Source organism: Ordospora pajunii, assembly GCF_021821965.1.
Source record: "Ordospora pajunii strain FI-F-10 chromosome Unknown Cg_08B, whole genome shotgun sequence".
Taxonomy (NCBI): Eukaryota; Fungi; Microsporidia; family Ordosporidae; genus Ordospora; species Ordospora pajunii.
The window spans coordinates 1-24,958 of record NW_026848128.1 but is presented as its reverse complement, the minus strand read 5'-3'; the positions used below and the strand labels follow the sequence as shown (position 1 = coordinate 24,958).

Here is a 24,958-nt window from a genome sequence, read left to right as displayed (position 1 = left end):
GAGATATGGCATATCCCTTATATAATGTTGAGAGATGAGGTGTGGAAGGTGGAATGCCAGCCATGGGTGGTGAATGAGGTCCTAGATAGTTGTTCTGACGCGGTTGGATTTATTGATTTGTATCTTAAAAGGAATCCTGGATGTGCTCAAGAATGTTTTCTGAAGTACTACAGCAAATTGTCTGTTGATTCTCAAGCAATACTTTATGAAAAGTGTAAGGTTTTTGTGGAGAGTGAGGATTTTGAGAAGAAATGCATGCAAATATATTGTGTGGAGAGGCGATCTGATGTTTGCTTTGATGTTATAAGATGTTCGAGAAGTCCTCGGATGATGTTTAAGATGGTTGGGAGCTGCTTCCTAGAGGGCATCAATAGATTGCCTGATGAAGATTTGTTTTTTACAAGATGTGTGGTTATAGCGCTAAGAAGCCATGCGATTGAAGCTGATGAAATGAGACTTTTGATAGAAGGAGTTAACAAGCATTTTGTCGATGGGCGTAGGAAGTATTATGAGCATGGTGCGATTGTTGCAAGTGTTTTAATGAACAGCGCGGATTTTGGGATAGCAGCGATGGAGGAGGCACAGAGCATGCTTGGTGATATTCCAGGGCATATTCTAGGCAAAAACAAATGTGGTTTTATGAATCCAAATGATGTTTTTTGTAACTATGCAAGAGTTGAGAACGATGTCAATGGTCTTAGACTGCTGTGGAAGCCAAGATATCTCCAGGATGCAATTAGGATCATTTCTGAAGAAAAGGACATAGACAAGATAGATGCAAGCTTTCGATGTTTTCGTGATCTTGTGGAAAGTGCAACTGAAAGAGTAATACAGAGCAGATGTAAAGAAGCACTTGATGTTCTTATCTGCTATGATGGATGCGAAGAGTACAAGATTGATGCGATTTCATCGTTATTTGAAAGAGCATTTGATCATTTGGTGCAGGATGGACTGGATAATTTGTTTTCAGGGAAGATGTGCTTAAGACATAAGCTGTTGCTGACGTTTGTTTTCAAAAGTATTGTGGAGGTAGGAGAGCGTGAGCATGCTAAGTATCTGCATGAAAGCATTAGGTTTATGCTGAACAGGAATGAAAATGTTCCTAAGGTGCTTGCAAATGTGATGTGGGATTTGGTCTTCCAAGGAATGAGACGAACAGGAAAGTTGCCTGAAACTACAGCTTTAATGCAGGGATGTGATTAAGCCCGATTTGATGTGTAAAATGAATGTAGTGTTTGAGCATGAAGTTAAATAAAGATTATTTGAGATGCAATGCCCTCAAATGGATGAAGAGTATTTGAAAGTAAGGCTTGGAGAAGAGGAGATCAAGGTTGTAAAGGGAAAGAGTGCATATGATGTTTTTAATGAAACCAGCAAAGGCGAGAATGATATTGTGGTGTGCAAGATCAATGGTGTTTTGAGCGACATGTGCACGAAGATAGAGAAAGACTGTGTGCTAGAGTTTGTGAAGTTTGACGATGAGGAAGGACGGGAAGTATTCTGGCATTCATCAGCACATGTTCTGGGGAATGCACTGTTGAACCTGTATCCTGGAGCAAAGCTGTCGCATGGGCCAGCGACCGAAGAAGGGTTTTTCTACGATGTACATGTTTTGCAAGCGATTTCGTCGGATGATTACAAGAAGATTGAGGATGAGATGTATAGGATCATAAAGAAGAATTCAAGGTTTGAAAAAATTGCAAAGAGTAGAGATGAGCTGCTGGAGATGTATAGGGGTAATCCGTTTAAGACACACTTCCTGAATAAGATTGAGGGAGGAAGCACTGTTTATAAGTCAGGGGAGTTTGTGGATATGTGTCTTGGGCCTCATGTAAGATCGACTGGGATGATAAAAGCAGTTAAGGTGTTGAAGAACGGCAGTGCATATTTTTTGAATGATCCGAATCGGGAGTCGTTGCAGAGGGTGTATGGAGTTGCATTTCCATCGAAAGAGCTACTGCAAGAATACTTGAGAATGAAGGAGGAAGCAAAGGAAAGGGATCATAGGAAAATAGGTGGCGAGCTTGAGCTGTTTTTTTTCTCGAAGTACTCACCAGGATCATGCTTTTTTCTTCCGAACGGAGCGATTGTTTACAACACGCTGATTGAATTTTTGAGAGGAGAGTATATGAAAAGAGGATTTAAAGAGGTTATAACGCCGAATATTTTCTGCACACAGCTCTGGGAAGAAAGTGGGCACTTGGCAAACTACAAGGATAATATGTTTATCATCGAAGGGAACGAGTTTGCATTGAAGCCTATGAACTGTCCTGGGCATTGTGTTATGTTCAAGCACCAAGACCACAGCTTCAGAGAGCTTCCGCTGAGGTATGCAGACTTTGGGGTGCTGCACCGAAACGAGCTGACTGGTGCGCTTACTGGATTAACCAGGGTAAGAAGGTTTCAACAGGATGATGCACATATATTCTGCACTAAGGAGCAGGTAAAGGATGAGATCAAGGGATGCATTGATTTTCTAAGGTTTGTGTATGGAATATTTAAGTTTAGATTTGAATTGGGATTGAGCACAAGGCCTAAGCAGTATCTTGGATCGATTGATGAGTGGGATGATGCAGAAAAGGCGCTTTCTGATGCCATGGACGAATGTGGAATTCCATTCAAAATCAATGAAGGCGATGGAGCATTCTATGGACCCAAGATTGATATCATACTCCATGATGCATTGGGAAGGGCGATACAGTGTGCAACTATCCAGCTTGACTTTCAGCTTCCACAGAGGTTTGAGCTGAGATATCGTGACAGTGATGGACAGCAGAAAACACCTGTTATAATACACAGGGCGATTCTTGGAAGCATAGAAAGGATGATTGCAATTATCCTTGAGAATTTTAGAAAGAGGCTGCCGTTCTGGTTGTCACCAAGACAAGTGGCTATTGTTAGCATGGGAAATACCGAGTATGTTAGTGAGGTGAAGGCTTTACTCTCTAGGTTTAGGGTTGATGTGATTGATGATAATAACACGTTGAACAAGAGGATAAGGACAGCCGAAACACAGGGATATGCATTCGTGTGTGTTATTGGGAAGAAAGAAGCAGAAAATCGAGAGATAAATGTCAGGCTTGGAAAAGAAAACAAGAACATCAGCATCGGTGCATTTAAAGGCATTCTGGATCAGATGGCTGATGAGAAACTTGAGTTTGATGACATCTTGGACATTGAGAAGGCCACGATAAGCAATTAAAAAACAAATTCAGAATAGCTAGCTATTTCTATTTATTATGTCCTTTTTCTTCATTTGAATGACTTCTTTACATGGTTCTTTGCAGAACGAGTCTGAGCATACACATACATACGCTATCTCTTCTGTTTTTATTGAAGGATGCATTGCATGGAATGCTACTTCCTCCACTGTTGATGATATACAGTTTTTATTGATCAGGTTGTGAAGCGGAATCTTTTTTTCATTTGCAACCTCATTAAGTAGGAGCTTTATGGTATTAAGTGCATCTACAGCCTCTGTGGAAGGAATGCCACGCTTCTGAATCAATCCGGACTCTGTCATCTTACCATCTTTTAGTACATGTTCAAACTTGGCAACTTTGACTCCCTCAAAATACCCAGTCTCATCAACAAGCCTGTTTTCTTGTGCTCTGAACACCAATCTACCCCAGTAGTCAGTTATTTGGCCACCGTTGTCATATACAATTACATTACGAACAATTCCTATCCCAGGCTTGTTTCTGAGCCTTTCTTTGATGAAACTGATATTGTGGAAAAATGTACAAAGTAAACCATAACTCATGGGGATATGCTCTATGCTCTTAAGCATTTCAATGCTTGCCTTGGTGTTGTTTAACGGCGTTTCTTTATTTTTTTGTGCTGCATCTTTGCTGCTTGCAATCATTTGTGTATCATGCTTGCTTTGGATAGAGCTGGATTGTGACTCATCCATTGGTTTGTCTACTGTCTTATTTGCATTTTCAGCAAGAATGCGGCCAAGAAGAATTGTTAGAAGATCTCTCAATGCTTTGTCTGTATTTTTCTTTGAATTGCGGACCGTTTCTGCCTCTAAATGTATATGCGGCATACTCTTTGATTCTTCATCCAGCAAGACTATTTCAACCATGCTTTCATCATCTCTATTGAATTCGTGAACTGCATTTGCACACGCTACGATAATGCACATGATGTAAATCATCTTTGACACACACAATCCCCTCATATCTGCAAACACTAATCAACTCTGCTAAAACAATGTTCAAAACAAATGTTTCATCAGCCATCATCGCAATATTTTGTGATACAATCTGCCTAATTATTTATTTGATTATCCGCTTGCAGCCTGGATATATCCAGAAAAGGTGAACTTCTTATCCTTCAACTTCTCTTCCTTGACTGCAGCAAAGTTTCCTTCGACAAACAGCTTTCCACCAGGCTTGTTAGGATTGACTCTCTCAGGCATGTTCTTCAGAACATAAAACAAATCATTCATTTCAGGGCTCTTTTCATCCTTATCCTCTTTGCTATCTCGCTTGCTCTTTTTAGTATCACCATTCTTATCTTTGCTATCATCTTCTTTTTCCTTTTTATCTTCCTTCTTGCCAGCTTTATCCTTATCTTCTTCCTTATCCTTCTTGCTCTTCCTGTCATCATTACCTTCTTTCTTATCCTTCTTGTCCTTGCCGTTCTCTTCTTTCTCCTTTACGCCATCCTTCTTAGATTCCGTGTCTTTGTCTTTATCTGAAAATCCAAAAATACTCTTTATAGACGATATGTCTGAAGACTCATCATCTTCTTTCTTATCCTTCTCATTTTTTTTCTTGTCTTCCCTCTGTTTTAGCTTTTCTTTCTTATCCTTGTCGTTTTCTTCCTTGTTTTTCTTGTCTTTGTTCTTCTCTTCTTTTCCTTCTTTGTCTTTTTTCTCTTTCTCTTTCTCTTTCTCTTCTTTTTCTTTTTTCTCTTTCTCCTTATCTTTCTCTGTCTCTTTTTCCTTCTCTTTATTCTTATCCTTATCATTCCTCTCTTTTTCCTTCTTACTACTACCATTTACTCCGATTGTAGATACTGTAGTAGAAACATCTCCATTCCCTTGAGTCGCTTCTTGCTTCTCTCCTGATCCATTCACACCATTTGCACTCTTATCATCTTTGCTCTGCCCTGCTGGATCTCCAATATCTTGCACAATAGTCATTACCTTTACATTCACCTTAACCTTCTTGACCTTGCCATCATCATCAATTATGCTTGTCCAATACGATTCGTTGCTGCTTCCTCCTGCAATATTGGCCACTGATGGCGTGTACACCACTCCAGGTGTTCTAGCTCCCTCCGTACTCTCTCGGAACTTTTCGGAATCATTGCTCTCACTTGCATCTCCACCAGATAGTGATTGAAGATCTGCCTTGATGCTCTGATCAGACAGCACCCCCTTCACAATTGAAATAACCTGCTGCTCACGCTCTTGGCCAGTCTTGCCCTTCATGCTTTCTTCGGAAGATATAATAATAATCGGCACGTCGCTCGGCCTTTCCATATCTCCGCCCTTATCTTGCCCCATAAGCATCGATGACATCTTCGAGTCTTTCGATTCTTCACTTATGGATGAGCCATTCACCCCATCAGATCGTGTATCCTTCGAATCGCTGCTCAAAAGACGCTCCAGATTGACCTCTTTGAACACATCTGCTCTTACAAAGTATCTGAACATCACAAACACTAATCCTGCTTTCATTTCTGTTTCATCAAAACATTCCTTATATCTCATTTGTTTCAAGTTGCTTGCATCAAAACATCGTTTTACTGCTGATGCCCATCAAATATCTCATCTTGTTACATATTTATCCAGATGGGCATCGTTCACCCAGCCTATCCGTAATCATTAGATACTTCAACAACTCAGATATTATACCAATTTAATTAGCTTATGCTCAGTGCCTACTATTCAGACGACACACACCGTATCTTGCCACACGGATTCATACATTTATCTCCCTGGCACTCGCATTCCTCCTCACACTCTATCTCTTCCGGCACTTCCGAAGGATCGTCAAGTACTATTGTGGTATTAATTGTTTTCACATATCCTTCATCAGGTATCTTTGTCTTCTTTAGTGCTTCCACATACACAGTCGATATGGAAACCTTAGCTTCCTTTGTTTGCGTAACTGTTGTGGTTGTTGTCTCGTGCATAATCTCTGTTGCGGTGGCTGTAACTTCAATCGTCTTGTATTCGACAATTGTTGTTGGCTCAACTATGGTCTTCTGTTGAACAATTACTTCGGGCTCTTGTGTAACCTCCTGTGTGATTATTACCTCCTTTTCGATGGTACACGGCGGTTTGATAATTGTCAGCTCCTTTATAATCGTTGTTGGTGGAAGCTCTATCTTTTCGGTTTTTGTTATTGTCTCCGGCGGCGCTGTTATTGTTACTTCCTTCGGCTTTTCCGATTCAATTATCTGTTTACAGCCATCTACATCAGATTCATTCTTGCAATCGTCATTGTACCTAACCCTTATTGCCTTGATGGATATACTTGGCGAAACACTACATGGTGCATTTTGAGCTGGCGAGCTCTTGTTTATATCCTGTTCCCCACCAGCTTGTGCATTTACATTAATAGGCTGTGGCAAACTGGTTATTACTGAGCTTTGCTGAATTACCTCAGGCAGCATTGCAACACTGGGTGCTGGCTCCTGTAAACTATTTAAGACTTCTGGATTATTGATTGCAGTGGGCTGTGCAGATTGTTGATTACTCATGCTTGCTTGTATATTGCTTGATGGCTGTGCTGTGCTAGATACAGAGGATACACTTGCAGCTTGTGAAGACTGCATAGCATTTGTGGCCTGTGAGATACTTGAGGGAGATGCACCGCTTGAACTAGAACCATTAGATGGTGCATTGCTGGCTACACTGCTTGGAATATCCACTGAAGACGAGACGGATGCAGATAATGCACTTCCAGCCATGCCTGATGCTGGCATTACGCTTGAATATGTAGATTCTGAATGCACGGACATTGCCATGCTCTGACTCTGAATGATATCCACTGAGGAATATATCTTTTCGATGGCATTTGCTTGTTTCTGGCAGCTCTGGCTGCTGACCTGCTTGTCCTGATACAACCCTGTTTCAGATAGCTTACCCATTTCAGGAATCTCTTCTTTTGGACATCCACAGTCTTTCCCAATAAACAATCCTGATGCATCGACAAGCTTGCCATCTCGCTCTTGGAACTTTATATTCCCAGAGTAGTCTGTGAAAGAATCTCCGTTTCTGTATACTAGCACCTGGTCGACTCTTTCGCAATCATTGCAGTCTTCCAGGATTTTATTAATGTCTGAAGGGCTGAGCTCCTTAACTTTCTCTATCTCGGGCATCTTTTTCATCAGAGACGATATTGTTGATTGAGGAGCTGCAGAAATACTATGCGGCATAATCGATGCAGATGCCATTGACGACCTGATATCTGTAGAAAGCGCTGAAGTCTTGGATGGTATTACTGCTGAAGAAAGCAACATCGAAGACATCAAAGGAGCCGATACTGTTGACGGTATTGCTTCTGATATCAGCACAGATGATGCAGACCCAATGCTTCGGATGCTAGAGGCAGATGCATGGGTCTTATCTGATACATTCATGCTTGATGTGATGATTGTTGAGCCATCTGAAATAGATTTTTCGGAGACGGACTTTATGCTTTCGTCTTTCCTTTTGGTCTGTGGAGTTTTGCTATTTACCTGTGATTTGCTACTTGAATCTGTAGCAGTGCTTGGCTGTTTGCTTGCGTCTTTTTTATTGTCATGTGTAACGCTCTGCTTATCTTGAGTTTGATTATCAGGCTTCTCGGATTGCTTGTTCTTTTCTGCTTCGCTTTTGTCTTTGTCTTTTTCCTTTGTTTGTTTCTTAGACTTCTGCTGTTCTTCCTGGTCCTTAGCCTTCTGTTCATCCTTGGCTTGCTTTTCTTCTTTTTTCTTGTCTGACTCTTCTTTATTTTTTACTTTCTGCTCCTCTTTGTCTTTATCCTTCTGCTCCTCTTTGACTTGTTTTTCTTGATCAGTCTTTTACTTTCTGCTCTTCCTTGTCCTTAGCTTTCTGTTCATCCTTAGCTTGCTTTTCTTCTTTTTTTATTTCTGCCTCTTCTTTATCTTTTGCTTTCTGCTTATCTTTGGCTTGCGCTTCTTGATCACTGATTTGTTTGCTTTGTTCTGCTGATGCATCATTTTTGTTAGAAGGAGCCCTTTCTGGTGTTTGCTGCTCTTCTTGTTTGGCTTTATCCGGCTTTGATTCGTCGACTTGCTCAGCAGGCTTGTCTGTAAGTGTTTTTGGCTGCTGCTCGGCCTGTGGTTCTGCCTGAGCATCCTGCACAACAGGCTCAGCAGCATCTGGTGACTCACCAAGGCTGCTTTTTGTGCTTGCCACTGTACCTAGGATGCCAGACTTTTCAAACAGTTGGCTTATAAAATCACTTCCAGACTTAACATCCTTCAGATTAATGTAGAACACCCTTCTGTTGCTTGAGAATGCAAATAACATCATCAATAGCACTGGCTTCATGAAGAATGTTTATTTACTAGCAGCTGGCCTCAAATATGCCCGTTTCATCAGATTGTTTGCTGTTTCAGGTTGCTAGCAAGAAGCAGCAGCCAAGATGCACATCTGGTAAAACCGAAAGCACGACATTCGGAAGCAATGCAAAGACAGATCTGAATACGAAAAGAACCCAAAAAGCCTGGAGAATGCGGGAGTTGAACCCGCGACCTCTTACATGCTAAGCAAGCGCTCTACCACTGAGCTAACCCCCCTCCAAAGAACAACAGCACGCAGCGTGTGTTTCATAGCGCATACTTAACAGCATCAAAAACTCTTCTTAGCAATACCATACACATGTAACATATAAATATTTATTGGTTTCAACACCCCACTAATCTGCATCGCTCAAGCCTCTATTATCTTATTCTCGCTCCTTCTGATAACCACGGCCATTCTTCGTCTCCATTTCTTCAGTGCAACAAACAACCCTCTCATCCTCATCTGGAAGCCTATTCCAATCCCCATCAATGCAATGAACGGATATGCCTGAGGTATCTTGAAAATCTTCATGGGCGACTTCCAAATCACGTGACTTATTGCATCCACGCCCAAGTCACGGCTCAGAATAATCTCAAGATCAATCCATACCAGCATTACACCAATAAAACTGAAGAAAGATGCATATAAGATATTCTTGACCTGCTTAAACCTCTCTGCAATCAAAACAAGCACATAAAGACACATAAGATGCGAGACAATCTCTCCGGATCCAGTTTTGACCAAAGCACTCGTAAAGATCTTATTTGCAAGCGATGACCCAACAATTGCAGTGATCAGCCACAGAATCGGTGCCATGCATGCGTTTGTGACTAGTGCTATGAAAATGCAGAATGCACAGAAAAACAGCTGTCTTAGCAATGCCCTATTGAAAATTTCGACTATGCTTGAAAGAATCCCGGCTTGATCGATTTGCACGATTCTGGTGCATATTGTCGGATCCATTGCGATCATTGATAATGCAACCACTATTGAAAGAGCAATGTTCTTGTACACTTGACCCTGGAACACCATAAGTATGGCACCTGAGAATACAAGAAGCAACGATGTTCTGCTTGCATCGACTAGCAAATTTCTTCTGTCAAATATAGTCTTTACAGCAAGCACCAGCTCGTATGAGTTTCCCAAGCAAAACGAAGTCATTCACAATTCATTCCGTCATGTATTTTTTATTTATCACTCGCCAAGGGCACAGAGGATTCAATTGGATCCCGTTTAATGTCGTGTGTGGTGCAATTGATCACTCAATAGCATGCCTTTATTAATACATGTGTGTAGTGAAACACACAATGCGATTTGTTGCTGCTTCGGCGTTGTATAGCGGTGTTTTGGACCTGGAGAATCTCTGTTCAAGATCTAAGAGACTATTCTGTGCGAAGGATGAGCGCCAAGCCATAAACATGTCGTGATCCCGCAGAGCCCAGGTTATCTCCTTATTTTGCAGATCAATAGGAAGTGGAAAATTCGTTGATCCAGATCGCCCTTGGAATGTTCGTAGCAATAAAGCAGGAAAGGCCCTTTGTAAGTGTTGAAGGGCGCAAAAGACGGGTGCCTGTGCTTCTCTACAATGTATTGTGTGTAGTAACGTTTGGGATGCTGTACATGATCTGTAAGTATGTCCGAAGCGCCAAGAAAGTCATACTCAGCTCTCGATGCAATATCTCAGATGCAGACTGTGTGATAGTCACGCATCACAATGGGCAAGAGGAGTTTATTGATGTCAGACTGTATGAAACGATGGGTGTGTATGCTCTTCAAAGATATGCACAAGACGGAAAGGCACGTGTGATTGAATCACGGTTCTACAGGTTGATATACGATGTGCCTGCAAAGAGATTTGTTGTTCCACCTGAGCAAAAGGCACTTGAAAGGAGCTTTGAGGAGTTTTATAGTGGCGAGGTTTCCAAGTCTCCCGAAAAGGAGATGGCGGAGTATGTGCTGAGGAATGTCTTTTACGGGAAGAACATAACGAATCTGCCGGTTCTGGGGATTCTTGAAATTCTTGTGAAAAACACGCTGAGTGTTACTTTTATGTCGAATGTTGCATGTGTGCTTGTATGGAATGAGATTGATTATGCCAGATATGCAATGGCAATGGGCATGATTGTTATGTATTCGTTTGTATTTACGAACTGGGAGGACATCCGCCATTCCATCAGCATGCAACGGCTTGTGAAGAAACAGAGTGTGCGGACGCTTCGTGCAGGGCGGTTTGTGCAAGTAGACAGCCGGGAGGTTTATCCTGGCGATGTGATATACATTGAGCCATGCAATGAGTTTCTCTGCGATGCATTGGTGATACGGGGCGATGCGATAACAAACGAGTGTCTTCTAACGGGGGAGACGGTGCCGATATACAAGAATGCAGACCAAGAGTCGATAATATATTCTGGAACCGGAGTGTTAAAGAGCATCAACACCATGCCTATGTCATCATGCATGGGAGGAGGGAATCTGTGCAGGGTTAGGAACCTAACAAACAAGAACAAGCCCAGGACTGTTGGAGTTACAGGGTCAATTGATGCGTTTGAGAACTTTGCAATTGGGCTTGTGCTACGGACGGGGTTCCACACAGCACGTGGGCAGATTCTGAAGAATATGATGAATGCAAGGCCTGTAGTGAACAGGTTTGTTAAGGAGGCTGAGCTTGCTATTTTCGGTGTTTTGTGTGCAGCTATTGTACTGACTGCTGTTATGGCATTTGTGTTTGATACGATGGGGTTTTCTGGCAGGATGAATGTTGCATACAGCATTGACCTGTTTTTTACGCTTGCCAATCCTGCGCTTCCAATATATCTTAGGCTTGGGACGCAGCTGTGCTACAAAAAGCTATTGAGAAGGAATATACACTGCAGCAGTCTTGATAGGATTAACTTGGCAGGAAGAGTTGACACAGTGGTGTTTGACAAGACGGGAACGTTGACGTGTGAAGGACTTGATATTCTGTGCATCGATGATCTGCAGAAATCAACAAACGAAATTGAGGAGATGGGTATGACGGCAAGGATTGGGCTGAGCACATGCCATCTTGTTTATGAACTGGATGGGAAATATTCGGGTGACTCTCTGGATCTAAAGATGTTTATTTTTTCGTCTTCTAGGCTTGTGCAGCATGAAAATCTGCGAAGCGTAGTTGTTGGAGGGCATAGCAAGATATACGGACCGATTCTTAAGGAGTACAATGACACTGATGGCACGGTGTATTATCAGAAGGGCAGGAACGGGAAGCACGGGATAAGCGATGAGGACATGCAAGATGCGTATTCGACAAGCCTTGGGGTTGAAAGGACATGGGAATGCGAGGCTTCTGATGAGATTGGTTCGAGGGAGGAAGGGCCATGCAAAAAGGAGATTGATGAGGAGATTAATGTGACAATAGTAAAGAGCTATGAATTTGACTCTGTCATACGAAGGATGAGTGTGGTTGTGGAGTATGCAAGGAAGAAATGTGTTTTTTCGAAAGGATCACCTGAATCGATACGTTCTGTTTTGAAGAAGGTACCAAATGGATATGAAGAGAAGGTTAGAGAGTATTCTCTGGGCGGATATAGGGTGATTTCGTTGGCATATAAGGAGGTATCTGAAAGTGTAGACAGAAGCACGGATGAGTCTGAGCTGAGCTTCCTTGCTCTGGTAGTGTTTTCGAACAAGCTTAAGGCTGATTCAAGAAGAACTATTGACGAGCTGAACGAGGCAAGGATTAGAAATGTGATGTGCACGGGAGACAATATTCTGACTGCGATTTCTGTTGGTAGGGAGTGTGGGATTATCGAGGAATTCATGCCTGTTATATTTCCTGTTATTGAGGAGAATGCAGATTCGATTTTTGATGTGGAGTGGCTGTGTGTTGGAGATGAGGAGGAGTTTACGTTCGACAAAGTAAGGCTCAGTCTGTACAGAGAGAATGATCGGGGATCCAGTACGGACTTTGTGGTTGCCTGTGAGGGAAGGGAGTTTGATTTCTTCAGAAACACCCATTATTTCCAGTTTATTCTAGAGCGTGGGGCGGTGTTTGCAAGGTTTAACCCTGGGCAGAAGAAAGCTCTTGTGGAGAATCTACAAGCGAAAGGGCGTGTGATTATGTTCTGTGGAGATGGGGCAAATGATAGCGGAGCACTTAGTAGTGCGGATGTGGGCCTTGCGCTTGCACATAACGAGGCGAGTCTTGCAGCAAGCTTTATGTCGTCTGACATAGGATCGGTGGTTGATCTGATACGGGAGGGGCGATCTGCATTTGTTACGTCAGTCTCCACGTTTAAGTATGTGATTTCTTCGTGTGTGGTTGCATACATGGCGTTAGTCTTTCTGATTATTAGAAAGAAGTTCCTCAGTGATTTGCAGACGATGCATGGAGATTTGTTTATTTCTGTGCCGATTGCGTATATGCTTACACGGTCTGAAGCGTCTAAGAAGATATTTGCGACGCGGCCGAATGTTTTTCTGACGACGAAGTGGAGCACCATACCTTTGTGTATCACTGTTGCTATAGAGGGAGCCGTATTGCTGTTGCTGTCTGTGTATGAGAAGCCGAGTGCATTTCTGAGTGTTGAGACGATATCTGGAGAGCTTGTTTTTTTTGGAACTGTGTTTATCTATGTCTTGAACGGAATGTACCTGAGCAACAACAAGCCTCATTGCCAAGATCCAGCAAGTAATGTGATGTTCAAGGTGTTTGCTGTAGGAATGATTTCTGTGAATTTTCTTTTACTTGTTGGAGTTTATAAGTATCCGGATGTTGCTATGGAATGGCTTCCTGAGTATAAGTTTGTAAGGATTGGGATGAGTGAGTTTGTGATGATTGTTTTATGCATAGTAGTCATTGGGATTGCGGTGTTTGTTGTGCAGCCGTTTGTTTCCAAGATATTGAAATGCAAGAGGCATAGTGGAGATGATAATGAGGGAAGAGATTGAGAATAAAGTGTTTGATGATACAGAGGTGTATGTGGAGAATTTAATGCTGAAGGAAGTGGAGACATGGTTGATAGAGTGTTGTGTTTGAGAGTGGGGTTGTTTTATAGAACAGGTATATGTAGTGTGTGGGTACTGATGACAGTTGCGGCCATATCTACGGAAAAGCACCGGAACTCGTCAGATCTCCGAAGTTAAGCCTGTGCGAGCCTGGTTAGTACTGAGTCGGGAGACCACTCGGGAATCCTGGGTGCTGCAACTTTTTGAATATGAATTGGATGATGGGTTGTTATGGTGCTGTTTATGATGTAATGGTGTAGTGTCCACACTTTGAATGCAGAAACATGTGCCATATTCGCAAGTGTAAAACATGTACAAGTATGTATCCTTGTATGAATGGATCGCAGGGGCTCACAAAGTATGTCTCGGACTCGGTTGCTAGTTTGAGTTCTTTAGTGCAGACTGCATGCCATGGACCACAATTACAACCAGAATCACGCAGCGAGACTGGCGAAGCCATGAGCTTTTCTGATGGTGCAGTTCCTTCGATTGTAGTCAGATACAGCAGTTGTGTTGATGAGCCTCATGATGCTGTAAATATAGCTGAACGGTGTAATTGCAGTGCATATGAGGAGATCAACAGGCTTAGGTCCAACGAGCAGCGGTTGAGAACATATATCCAGGCACTCAGAAGGGATCTGATCAACAACGAGGAAAGCACAAGTGAGCTAAAGAAAGAAGTGCATTTGTTAAGAAATGCATATGAACAAGAGAAAGAAAGTACAGGATGGATGTTGAAAAGAGTAGAGACTCTTGAAAAGACACTTAATGAAAGGCTTCATGAGATTGTGGAGGTTGTGGAATACTGTAAGCATCTTCTAATGGATGACTAGTTTTGCTGTAGTGTGCAAATAGACAAAATAAATATATCAAGAGCAGACGTGTTATTGATGCAGAGTGAGATAGTTGTTTTTGCGTGTATGTATATAAAAGCACCCCGTGGGGGTATCGAACCCACGACCCTTAGGTTAAAAGCCTAATGCTCTACCACTGAGCTAACGGGGCTCCACCATTACTTCTCAGTAGGATATGATGTACTTGTGAGTGTGCCTTGCTTGTATGTACATCTGATTTCAAAATGTTGCACCCATCCTATTTCTCTTATGCTGTATGAATTGTTGTTTGTTGCCGTGATGCTCATCATGTGCTTTGCAATAATTAGCAACAAAAGAAACGAGCTAAACAGAAAGGTAGTGTTGCTACATCCGTTCAAACTTCATTTCGCAAGAAACATCAATGATCAGATTTCTGTCCATCAGCATGGCTTGAAATCCGCAGGGCACCATGCTCTTGCGTATTTGTGCTCAATAATCACACTGAAAAGAGACTTTTGCCCATCATACATTCTAGGTGCTGTTCCAAACGAAAGCATGATCCTGGTAGGATGCATGAAAGCAAAAGTACCTTGCATGTATGCATTTAAAAAGACAATAACACCAAAACATTATGGGCTGAAGTACACTAAAAAGTACCTTATTGAAAGCGCACCACGATACAGGATATTTGGAAGTCCTGAGCAGAAACATGTTGCGTTTCTGAAAAAGTACAGCGATATAAGCAGTTTCTGGATAAGCTATGTGCCTGAAAACATAGAAGATGGCTACACTGACTTAGAAAGCCAGGTTTACCTCAAAGGCAAGCTTGAATTGCTTGAAAATAAGGAGTTTATTGACGATTTTATGAGTCTATTTGAGAACATAAAGAATGAATCAGAAAAGAAGATTGCTGATGTAAGACGAGGATGCAACAATGATGCTCAGAAAGCAAGGGCAAAGAAAAACATGAGTATTGGTGAGAAATTCATGCATTCAATCAAAAGCAAGAAATCGAGCAGAAAATAAAACAAACATTTATGGTAATCCAACACTATGTATCTACTCATCAAACTATCCAATATAGAAAATGGATATTGTCTAAAACACATTCTTTTAATCAGGTATCTATGATTTAGAACTGCCACGCCTAGGCTAATACAAAAGTGACGGGCCCCCCGGGACTCGAACCCAGACTGATTGGTCCGAAGCCAACTGTTCTAGCCATTATACTAGAGGCCCACACCATCACACAACGCATATCGCACACAACATTTGCTCATCGCATCTGACATGTTTACAGTACCTCATTATCAAATTCATTCATCACAATGTGTCTATATTCTCTTCTTCTTGCTGACTTGTATCGTCAGATTTCTCAAACATCCTCAGCTCCTGTTTGATCATTTCATTATTACTTCCATCCCTCGGCTCATATCCCAAGCAATCCATCCAGTGCTTTTCGCATCCCTCCTCTTCATTGTCGTTCGAAACATAAATCGACATCATCCTTATTTCTTGCTTCGTACTCAGCTTAGGCGTCAGAACCCGCAATATACACAGCTCAGATCTTCCACTATACACCTTCTCCACCCTGGCATCTCCTAAAGACGGCGTAAACACAACCTTAATACTATCGTACATTTCCACTTCTCCTTCCCACTTTTGCACAAAATACTTCACTACTACCTCATCATTTGCTGCATTTTCAATTCCATAAAATTTGCCAAATATCCATCGGCCATTGCTAGATTCTATCCGGATCGACTTAAACGGCCTGATCACATAGACGCTTCCTCCCCTCTCAAGCACAAATTCTTCTATACTGCTAAGCTGCTGAATCAACAATGGAAATGGCATCTTCCTTATCTCTCTTTCCACATTCTTCACATACACAGTATTGTTCCATCCCTGCATCACCTCCTTTGCATATGGCTCCACTCCATCTATAGCCTCTGCTATCCTTTCAATTCCATAAAAAAATGCACTTACCACACTGCCCACATGCATTAAAAACCTCATTAGGGCTTGACAAAACATCCTTATTCATCCCGCTGCCATCACAACACACATCAAGTTTATACATTCATAAAAAACAATAGCCAAAACGCATACAATTTCAAAGAACATCACTTTAATTCTTAGCCCACAACGGCCTCAATATGGGATTTCCTTTGTGCCCATTCTTCGCTGCTATCCTTTCTTCCTTCATATGCCTCATCCTTCCTGTCCCAATATTGCGCCTACGCCTTGCCTTTATCGACCCAGGCGTCCTCATCTTGGGATTGGGATATGCACACGAGGAGCATGAGTTCTTCTGCTTGTGATACGATTGCCTTCCACATCGTCTACACATCTCCATGTTCCTCTTGTTCTTCTTTCCAAAGCTTGCTGTTCCTTTGCTCTACAAATTAATCCGCTTGTACTGACTTACCATTTCTTTGGGTGTGCATTCTCTTTTTTTTTATTTTCTCAATTGATGGCCAGGCCAGCAAAATTTAGTATAACGCTACAATAAATGTATTCCCAGAGACACCTAGTAGCCTTCAGTTCAAATACCGTCCCATAAGAATCTCCATCAATCCAAAGTCTTCATACGCCTTGCACACTCTGTAAAGTCTGTATACAAGCTCCATATGTTCACAATCATTCCTGCCTACACAAACAATCACCACATTCTTTGGCTTCGCCAGTACCTCAATCCTATTCCCATCAAATTCAACACAAAGAAGCTCGTCCTTGTAAACATTGCTTGCTATATCACTCAGACCCAGCACTAGATCAAGAGCAAGAGGCTCAAAAGGCCCAGTCGCATACTTTCTCTCTCCATCCTTGATCACCGCATACACCTCTCTCATCCAAGAGCACAGGGCATTTTCATATCATCCAATCACAAGCAAACATAAACAATTTATTCAACAACCTCTCTCAACTCATCCAGAATCATGCCAAACAAATACTCATAATCTATTTCACAACAGTTCACATTCAGCCAACTGTAGTACATGGCTGCACAGTCCATATATCTCAAGATATCCTCTGGACAAACCTTCCCAGGCACCATTAGGGGTATCCGCTTCATTGGCATCGGATGCTCTTTAACATCCACTTCCATCTTCCAGGCCTGTTTTACTATCATGGCTGTCTTTCCAAGAACTCCATTTCTTCCGCTATCCGCTTTCCTCTGCAAATCAAGAAAAACCACGCTGATTTCAGAAAGCTGAGGCGTGTTCAGCAAAAAAACAATATCCAGCAGCTTAAGCACTTCTCCAAGCAGCGCCAGATCCTCATTCACCGCCTCCTCAATCGTCACTCCGACATCATAAAACAGTATCGGGTAGAGACTAATAAGCTTGTCATGCGACATCTTCAGGAGCAAAACCTTCGACAGAAACATCACCTCCCTCTTCACTCTAGCAGACACATGGCCTATAAGCATCGCTATCCTCTCGACTATCTTCAGCGATACTCCCAAAAAGTGGTTGTATGGCGCACAAAATATAATGTAGGATATCCGCTTCAGCACTAGCACCTTGTTGTTGGCATCAGATGCCTGGGATACAAAAAACCCTCCATCAAGCCTTACAATAAGTTCATTTATCACATTCGAGTCATCAACAACTATCTTCTTCATCAAAACAGTTTTCTCATGCAACTCATGCGAAAAAAAATCAAGCATGTGGAAAACCTCCAGAAACTCCCGCTTCCAGTGCTTCACCTCAGCAATTTCAGAGCTCATCTTCATAAGCAATCCTATTCCCCTTCCTCTCAAGTAAGCATCATTCGAGTTTATCAGTGTAAATATCACGCTTACCATCCCAGGCATCACACCTGAAACACCCTCGTCAAACCCAATAACCGCATCAAGCAGCTCAAGCTCATCTTTGAAACAATCTTCCCCGCCTTTGCACTTAATATCAAGCCGCTTCTGTAGAAAACACACAGAATTCTGTAGAAACATCAGCACAAGCGGCTCGTTAGTATTTCTCATGTTCAGCCTCGAAAGCGTATCTAATCCAAAAAGCAGTGACGAGTAGTATGGGCCAATCCTGTAAGATGAAAGCCTCTCAAATACTGCTCTTGACTTTTCAAACACTTCCATCAGCTCCTGCCCATCTATCAACTGATTCAAATGCATCAATAGCCTGAATGCCTGTGCATTGTTCGAAGGCGCATTCAGAACTGAGCTATAAAGCTGCTCTTTAAAATCGAGCACTTCTATAAGTCGAGCACACGGCTGCTCAACAAGCCTCTCAATAAACTTTATTGGCACCTTCTTGAAAAACAACAACGACAACTGCTTAGCTGCCTTAAGCTTCAATACATTCATCCTGGCATTCACACACTTCTTATCCACAACCACTTCGTCTCCAGCCATTCCCTCCACGGCATTCACACAACAGTTGCCGCATGCATTCCCAACATCAGGCTCATACTGGCTTTCAAAAAAATCAAACATAAAATTCATGCTCTTATCAATAACACCAGGAAGATCCGCTTCAACGCCTCTCTTCAGCAGCATACTTTCTAGAACCTCACATGCTATCATTAATCCAAACCCTTCATTCCTCAGCATCGACATAACACCAGCAAGAACCTTTCTCTGCAGCCTATCAGGCAGTGAAAATATATATTCAAGCATCTCATGATAGTAGAAGCACCAGCTGCCAAGAATCCCACATACTTCAGAAATCACAGACGCATTCCCACTATGCCGGAGTATCGATCCAATCCCAAGAACAATCACAGAATCTTGTCTGTTTTCTTTGGCAACCTCCGCAATTCGCAAAATGTCAACTACATTAAGCGTAGCCCCTTCCATAACCCCTCTCCTCACAAGCACCTCAAGCATCTGCACAACCTCAATGTTCATTCGTCTGCATTCATATTCTTTCTTATGCACAAGTAAATACACAAGCATCCTGTACACCATCTCCTTCGCATTCACATTCCCACCCGGACAGAATACCTTTGATTCTATTAAGTCTTCTGATTCACGAAGAAAGCTCCTGAATCTTCTCGAATGCCTCAGCAGATTCCTTATGCATCTAAGCACCCCAAAAACCTGGCTGGTATCGGGCATACCAAGCATTCCTTCGCTTACCTGCACACATGATCTCTCCATCTTCCGGACAAGATACAGAAATGTATCTCCAAAATACGTCAGTGAACACAAAAACATATCAAGCACCTGGTTCTCTAAGTCGAGCTTGCAGTTGATTCCATAGTACAGCTCCATAAAATCAAATCCACCCTTGAACTCTTCAATCATCGCAATCAAAAAACATCCTATCTCTTCAACTTGGCCCTCTCCTATCTTTTTCAGTAGAAACCTTTCAAACTCCCCCTTGAAAATACGGTTGTACCGCCATATAAGCTCTGCCAGCAGCCAATGATCGCAATCCCAATGTGCCATCAAGCTGGCTTCCATCAAATCGATATCCCCGTCGCCTGCTGCTATATTCGCTATACATATGTCATTAGCCTCAGCATCCCATTCATATCTCCAATCCCTCAGCCCATCATCTATCTGCCTCTTCAAGCATGCTCCTTTCCCACTGCTACAAAATCTTTCCCACAATGTCTCAACCATCCTCAGGCAGTCAAGCTTGCTGCTGTCAATCATCTCATAAACCTGCAAATGCTTCTTAATAACACCTGGAGGCATATTCAGCACAATTGCATGGTATCTTTGCATAAACTCATCTGAAAACACACTGACGCCATATCTCTTCAGAAAATCAATCATCAGTGGCAGTAGCAGTTCAGCATCACATTCAATAACACATTCCAGATGTGCTGAAATCTCACAGAGCAGTCCAGGCCGTATCCACTTCAAAAGCTCGGTGTTCTCTTCAATATAGAACCTATACACCATCTCCTGCATACATTCATGCCATTCGCCGTCTCCTTCTTCAAGCTTCATCACTTCAACACTCAGGCACAAAAACCTAAGCAGCGTTTCAAAGTCAAACATTCGGAAGCTCTGCAGGACCAAATCAGTCAAAAACGGAAGATGGTACCTACAGACCTCCGCATCAACAACCGCATGCTCCTCAACTGCATACCTTACAAGATCAAGCATCTCATTACAACCAATCAACACACTCGTCTCAAACTGCATCTTCATTATTTCCTTTGCATCATATCTGTCATCGCATTTCATTCTCTGCTCTTTGATCACTTCTGTAAAGGCACATTCATTCATACTCAAAGATTCAACATCATGGCCTTTCACAGAATCCAATCTTGCACCATCAACACTCATGCATTCCACACTCCTGCTAACCATATCACACTCTCCATACCCACTAAGCTCCTTCCTTAACTTCATGTAAAACATCCTCCATATCCCATCAAGATCACTTGTCAAAAACACTTTTGCTACCTTCCAAACATCTATCTTCTCATTCTGCCCCTCTACAAACTCTCCACTCCTTACACTTACAAAATCATCGCTGCTATGCTGTCTAAGACTCCCAAGAACTTCAAACACAAGATTATACATAATCACTTCACATAAGCTCCCTTTATCTTGCAGCGTCATCAGGATCCGGAAAAAATATTGCATGTCCTCAGAGCTGCTTCTTGAAATAAATCTCCTCATCACATTCGTAAGAAGCACCAGGTCCGATCTGCAGGCTCCTTCATTCAGCTTCATCCATGCATATATCCTCTTGTTCAACGAAAGATCCCTCTTGACAAAAAGCTTCACAACCGCCTCAACAAGATCACAGGTAATCTCCTCATCCCCAATGCTGCCAGTGTCCGCAAACACATATATCAGTAAATCAAGGCATCGTCTCACAACCAGAGCCGACTCACTTGCCAGGCCCACACACAACGCCCTTGACACAAGCTTCATATTGCCTTGCACCACATCTTCCTTCTCTGCCTCAAATATATAGTTCGATATAGACATCCTCAGCCTCTCATCATTCAAAAAAATACTCCAGAGCGAATAATAAAACACCTCTGCCGACACAAGCTTTCTAAAGTCCATCGCCATCAGCCTTGCACGGTTGTAGTATTCTCCAGACTCAAACTCCATCGGTGGAAGCAATCCAATCAGAACACTCTTACTGTAATCCTCAATGCACTTTCCAAGCGGAACAATGTGCTTTTCAAGCACATCCAGAAACGATCCCGTCACAAGAATCCGGCTGTGTGCTGAAAACGTAAAAAGCCCAAGAGTCAGAAAGTCAAACTCTTCCACAAAGTCCTCTCTCGAAAGCTTCCCAAACACCATCGAGTACGTCTCCAACGCCTTGTTATGCACACCAGCAGGCAATCCTGGATTCAGGCACTGATTCAACCGCTTAAACAAAAGCTTCTTCTTGGGAACATCCGCAATCGCATATCTTTGGATCGTACTATCAAGAGAATTCAGCAAAGAAATAAAATCAGACCACTCCTTTGCATTCTTAAATGCATCAAGCTTCTTCGCAATCTCGGCCTCATATTTCGCCCTGCCATTGTCCATCAACAAGGGCTCTTTTTTCCATACTATAACCATGCATGCTCACTGCCTTCTCCTCATCCTACCATACATCACAAACCACTCATCTTCCATCAATAACTCACTGCAAACATTCACAATTCACAATTCATAAACACTAAACACACTAAAACAATCGCTTTTAATAGATCACCAGTTATCCTACAGCTCTTGCTTCTCCTCATTCTCTTCTTCTTTATTCCCATCGGCATAGTTCTTATTCTCTCCTCCTTCATGCTCATCTTTATTTACTTCATCTTCGCCGCTTGCAACTCCCTTTCCTTCACCTTCCTTACTTTCATTGGCACTCTCCTGCTGTGCTTCTTTTTCTTTTCTGATCTTTTCCTCATACTCCCCAGTCGCCATGTTCATCTTGACTACTAGCTCAAGCTCTGCATCCTCAATATCTACACTTCTCGACTTCATGTCTTTGCTCATCTGCTTGTACACCAAATCTGCCTTCTCAACATATCCACCAATCTGCTCCTTCCATGGCTCACTCACCTTCTTCTGCTTCTTCTTTCCTTCCTGTATCGCTGTCCTTAGCCTCTCCAAATTCTTAATCCTGTTTACAACCTCCCTCTGCCTTTCACTCTCCATCCTCTTCAACTCATTCCATCTATTTCTTACCATCTCTAGCTCTTCAAAACTATTCATATTGCCAATCCTCAAAAACATCCCATCTTCATCATTCAACTCCACTCCTCCAAACATCTTTTCAATCCCCTCCTTCTCCACCTCTGCTCTTATTGCATCTACATCCTTGCGTAGCTTCACCTCCTCCAGGTACCGCTTTCCTCGGTTCCCTCTTCTCTGCACACGCAAATACTTCTCATCCTCAACTTCGCACTGGCTCCTCAGCACCCTTGCTGCTCCTTGCTCAATATCCTCCATCTTCACATGCTCCCTCTTTCCAAACCTCTTGAAAATATCGTCAAAAACCGGATTCTCGCTAAACTCAGACAGCATTATCACAGAAACCTGCTTCCCCTCCTTTCTCTCTTCATCAACCATTGCATACACCTTCTCAACAACCTCCTCTATCTCCTTTCGGCACTCTTCAACTGTTTTCATTATCGCCTTCTGTATCCTCCCCGTACTAAACACAGGCGCCTCAACTATATACCTTACATTCTCCTCCTCATCAACTATCGGCACCCCCTCAACTATCTTAATGTTTTCAACTATCTCCTTGTACCTCAACCCCTTGCTGACCTCCTTGTACACTGGCCTCATATCAACCTTCAAATCATACACCTGCCCTTCTCCAATCCGCGGATAAAACGTCACATCCTTCTTCTCATCGCTCACTTCATCCTTGCTTCGTATATCCCTCCTAAGCTCAGCCTCAATCTCGTCATACACCATCCGCTGTATCGCACCATCACTCACCATCGGAAACTCAACATGAGCTCGGTTCCTAAACTTCCTTCGACCCTCCTTTATTTCAACATCGTACAGCGAAAACATCCCCTTCCTTCCACTCATCGATATCACCAAACACAAAAACTCAGCTTCTCCGTCTATGTGCCCGACCTTCGATACAAGCCCACAAAGCGATTCAGGCACAGCATACACCTCTTCCATATCAACTACATCGGCCACACTCTCCCCCAGCATCATCGCCTGCTCCGCTTCAAAATACGTCCTATATGCAATCCCCACCTTGTCCACACTCTCCAGCTTGACATGCCTCAATGCATCAATCCCAGTCATCAGACACAGATAATTCATTCCCTTCACATCAATCTCTGTTTCATATCCCTTAACCCTGTATCTTCCCTCCTCAGCACGCTCAACATTCCCTCCACTCGGTATTCCTTCAAATTCATCCTCAAACATCTCAACTGCTCCGAAAATCGCATTCCTACCCGCTGTAAGTGCAGTAGACGGCATTCCTTCCTCAATCACAAACATCGACTGCACCGCATCAAACGTCTTGTCTGCCATCCTCCTCCTCTCATACGTCATCCACTTACTGATCGATTCATCATATCTGATCCCGAGACTCTCAGAATACACAAACAGCATAAACACAAAAATCAAAAAACTCATCAATGGGGATTCGCTTCTTGCCACTTATCTTTGAAATAATTCCACACTTCCTATCCATACCACAAAAATCTACACACATAAACCAAACAGAATTTAATCTCGTCTCAAGGCAATCATCCTTCTATCGACACTTCCATCCCTCAAAACATACATTTCCAGTCCATCCTTCGTCTTCACATCCCTCTCGGCTGCTGCATTAAATGCCTTTGCAACAAGCTTCACACAATCCTCCTCGCTCACACCCGTAATGCTTGCACCGTGCCAGTTCTTCTTGTCAATAAACGAATCAAGAAGCGGCTGTATCATCGGCTTCCCGCTCCCGTTGCAAATGCAGGTCACCGACCCAAACGATCCTAAAGGATCATATTCATATATATGTGGTTTTCCGTCTTCAAATCCACTCAGAGTACAAAATGCATAGTATGGGAAGAATCTCTTCGAGTAAAGAATCTTCGAAAGCATATTCGCTGCACTGTGTATGCTCATCCGGCCATCATTCTCGTACTTCTTCATCTCATACTTCATCTTAACATACACCTCATGTCCATCTGCATAAAATCCCGTTGCCGTAAGAAAAAAATCCCCAATCCGGTAGATCTTCGACATCTCACGCGAGTTTATGCTCATGCTTGAAGAGTGCCTTGTGTCTGCCGAAATAACAATGAATCCTTCTTGCTTCAAGCATACCGTGGTTCCTGAATTATCTTCATACGGATTAAACCTTTCATCTTCCTTCTTCGTCATCACCTCACACACACCTTCTTTCATACTCATCACTCTTTTCTGCTTAATATGCATATCTCCATCGTCTCCATCAACAAACAATCCTTCCCTCCTGCTGTCCTCCACCTTTTCTCCACATAATAGCATTCCTGAATCCACCCCATCAAAAGGTATTTCACACTCGTCCTCTCCATACATCCTAGTCAGTTCACAATCCACTTCCTTCCTCAGCCCTCTATTCATTCCCAAATCATTCAACCTCATTCTCATCTTACAAGGGCCTTTCCAAAACAATATCATTCACAAAATAAAAAGAATGCTTTAATCTCAGGCTTCAATGCTCACATCATT

At 42.6% G+C, this 24,958-nt stretch overlaps 16 protein-coding genes and 4 non-coding genes across 20 annotated transcripts; 6 read left to right on the top strand and 14 right to left on the bottom strand.

Moving 5' to 3' along the window:
* Positions 1-24: 24 nt before the first annotated feature.
* HK407_08g13320 (uncharacterized protein) lies at positions 25-1,203 on the top strand (the record flags this gene model as incomplete). Its single annotated transcript, XM_060421295.1, has 1 exon — positions 25-1,203. One exon carries the CDS (start codon positions 25-27, stop codon positions 1,201-1,203), a length of 1,179 nt encoding a protein of 392 aa, XP_060276515.1.
* A 79-nt stretch (positions 1,204-1,282) lies between these two features.
* Positions 1,283-3,202, top strand: HK407_08g13310 (tRNA synthetase classII; the record flags this gene model as incomplete). Its single annotated transcript, XM_060421294.1, has 1 exon — positions 1,283-3,202. The coding sequence occupies one exon, from the start codon at positions 1,283-1,285 to the stop codon at positions 3,200-3,202; it is 1,920 nt and encodes a 639-aa protein (XP_060276514.1).
* Positions 3,203-3,220: 18 nt separating this feature from the next.
* On the bottom strand, positions 3,221-4,183 carry HK407_08g13300 (uncharacterized protein; the record flags this gene model as incomplete). The annotated part of the gene is made up of 1 exon (XM_060421293.1): positions 3,221-4,183. The coding sequence occupies one exon, from the start codon at positions 4,181-4,183 to the stop codon at positions 3,221-3,223; it is 963 nt and encodes a 320-aa protein (XP_060276513.1).
* A 105-nt stretch (positions 4,184-4,288) lies between these two features.
* HK407_08g13290 (uncharacterized protein) lies at positions 4,289-5,725 on the bottom strand (the record flags this gene model as incomplete). The annotated part of the gene is made up of 1 exon (XM_060421292.1): positions 4,289-5,725. One exon carries the CDS (start codon positions 5,723-5,725, stop codon positions 4,289-4,291), a length of 1,437 nt encoding a protein of 478 aa, XP_060276512.1.
* Positions 5,726-5,898: 173 nt separating this feature from the next.
* HK407_08g13280 (uncharacterized protein) lies at positions 5,899-7,491 on the bottom strand (the record flags this gene model as incomplete). The annotated part of the gene is made up of 1 exon (XM_060421291.1): positions 5,899-7,491. One exon carries the CDS (start codon positions 7,489-7,491, stop codon positions 5,899-5,901), a length of 1,593 nt encoding a protein of 530 aa, XP_060276511.1.
* A 70-nt stretch (positions 7,492-7,561) lies between these two features.
* On the top strand, positions 7,562-7,789 carry HK407_08g13270 (uncharacterized protein; the record flags this gene model as incomplete). The annotated part of the gene is made up of 1 exon (XM_060421290.1): positions 7,562-7,789. The coding sequence occupies one exon, from the start codon at positions 7,562-7,564 to the stop codon at positions 7,787-7,789; it is 228 nt and encodes a 75-aa protein (XP_060276510.1).
* On the bottom strand, positions 7,698-7,910 carry HK407_08g13260 (uncharacterized protein; the record flags this gene model as incomplete). Its single annotated transcript, XM_060421289.1, has 1 exon — positions 7,698-7,910. The coding sequence occupies one exon, from the start codon at positions 7,908-7,910 to the stop codon at positions 7,698-7,700; it is 213 nt and encodes a 70-aa protein (XP_060276509.1).
* Positions 7,911-8,017: 107 nt separating this feature from the next.
* Positions 8,018-8,518, bottom strand: HK407_08g13250 (uncharacterized protein; the record flags this gene model as incomplete). Its single annotated transcript, XM_060421288.1, has 1 exon — positions 8,018-8,518. One exon carries the CDS (start codon positions 8,516-8,518, stop codon positions 8,018-8,020), a length of 501 nt encoding a protein of 166 aa, XP_060276508.1.
* Positions 8,519-8,694: 176 nt separating this feature from the next.
* Positions 8,695-8,766, bottom strand: HK407_08g13240. The gene has a single exon. It is a non-coding gene; the product is annotated as a tRNA-Ala (tRNA).
* A 133-nt stretch (positions 8,767-8,899) lies between these two features.
* Positions 8,900-9,694, bottom strand: HK407_08g13230 (uncharacterized protein; the record flags this gene model as incomplete). The annotated part of the gene is made up of 1 exon (XM_060421287.1): positions 8,900-9,694. One exon carries the CDS (start codon positions 9,692-9,694, stop codon positions 8,900-8,902), a length of 795 nt encoding a protein of 264 aa, XP_060276507.1.
* A 345-nt stretch (positions 9,695-10,039) lies between these two features.
* On the top strand, positions 10,040-13,462 carry HK407_08g13220 (putative E1-E2 ATPase; the record flags this gene model as incomplete). Its single annotated transcript, XM_060421286.1, has 1 exon — positions 10,040-13,462. The coding sequence occupies one exon, from the start codon at positions 10,040-10,042 to the stop codon at positions 13,460-13,462; it is 3,423 nt and encodes a 1,140-aa protein (XP_060276506.1).
* Positions 13,463-13,606: 144 nt separating this feature from the next.
* Positions 13,607-13,721, top strand: HK407_08g13210. Its single transcript, XR_009601708.1, has one exon. It is a non-coding gene; the product is annotated as a 5S ribosomal RNA (ribosomal RNA).
* Positions 13,722-14,452: 731 nt separating this feature from the next.
* HK407_08g13200 lies at positions 14,453-14,524 on the bottom strand. The gene has a single exon. It is a non-coding gene; the product is annotated as a tRNA-Lys (tRNA).
* Positions 14,525-14,622: 98 nt separating this feature from the next.
* On the top strand, positions 14,623-15,360 carry HK407_08g13190 (uncharacterized protein; the record flags this gene model as incomplete). Its single annotated transcript, XM_060421285.1, has 1 exon — positions 14,623-15,360. The coding sequence occupies one exon, from the start codon at positions 14,623-14,625 to the stop codon at positions 15,358-15,360; it is 738 nt and encodes a 245-aa protein (XP_060276505.1).
* Positions 15,361-15,501: 141 nt separating this feature from the next.
* On the bottom strand, positions 15,502-15,573 carry HK407_08g13180. Its single transcript has one exon. It is a non-coding gene; the product is annotated as a tRNA-Arg (tRNA).
* An 84-nt stretch (positions 15,574-15,657) lies between these two features.
* HK407_08g13170 (uncharacterized protein) lies at positions 15,658-16,341 on the bottom strand (the record flags this gene model as incomplete). Its single annotated transcript, XM_060421284.1, has 1 exon — positions 15,658-16,341. The coding sequence occupies one exon, from the start codon at positions 16,339-16,341 to the stop codon at positions 15,658-15,660; it is 684 nt and encodes a 227-aa protein (XP_060276504.1).
* Positions 16,342-16,877: 536 nt separating this feature from the next.
* HK407_08g13160 (uncharacterized protein) lies at positions 16,878-17,189 on the bottom strand (the record flags this gene model as incomplete). Its single annotated transcript, XM_060421283.1, has 1 exon — positions 16,878-17,189. The coding sequence occupies one exon, from the start codon at positions 17,187-17,189 to the stop codon at positions 16,878-16,880; it is 312 nt and encodes a 103-aa protein (XP_060276503.1).
* A 53-nt stretch (positions 17,190-17,242) lies between these two features.
* On the bottom strand, positions 17,243-21,814 carry HK407_08g13150 (dopey-like protein; the record flags this gene model as incomplete). The annotated part of the gene is made up of 1 exon (XM_060421282.1): positions 17,243-21,814. The coding sequence occupies one exon, from the start codon at positions 21,812-21,814 to the stop codon at positions 17,243-17,245; it is 4,572 nt and encodes a 1,523-aa protein (XP_060276502.1).
* Positions 21,815-21,991: 177 nt separating this feature from the next.
* On the bottom strand, positions 21,992-23,884 carry HK407_08g13140 (uncharacterized protein; the record flags this gene model as incomplete). The annotated part of the gene is made up of 1 exon (XM_060421281.1): positions 21,992-23,884. The coding sequence occupies one exon, from the start codon at positions 23,882-23,884 to the stop codon at positions 21,992-21,994; it is 1,893 nt and encodes a 630-aa protein (XP_060276501.1).
* A 93-nt stretch (positions 23,885-23,977) lies between these two features.
* HK407_08g13130 (proteasome) lies at positions 23,978-24,877 on the bottom strand (the record flags this gene model as incomplete). The annotated part of the gene is made up of 1 exon (XM_060421280.1): positions 23,978-24,877. The coding sequence occupies one exon, from the start codon at positions 24,875-24,877 to the stop codon at positions 23,978-23,980; it is 900 nt and encodes a 299-aa protein (XP_060276500.1).
* Between the last annotated feature and the right edge of the window lie 81 nt (positions 24,878-24,958).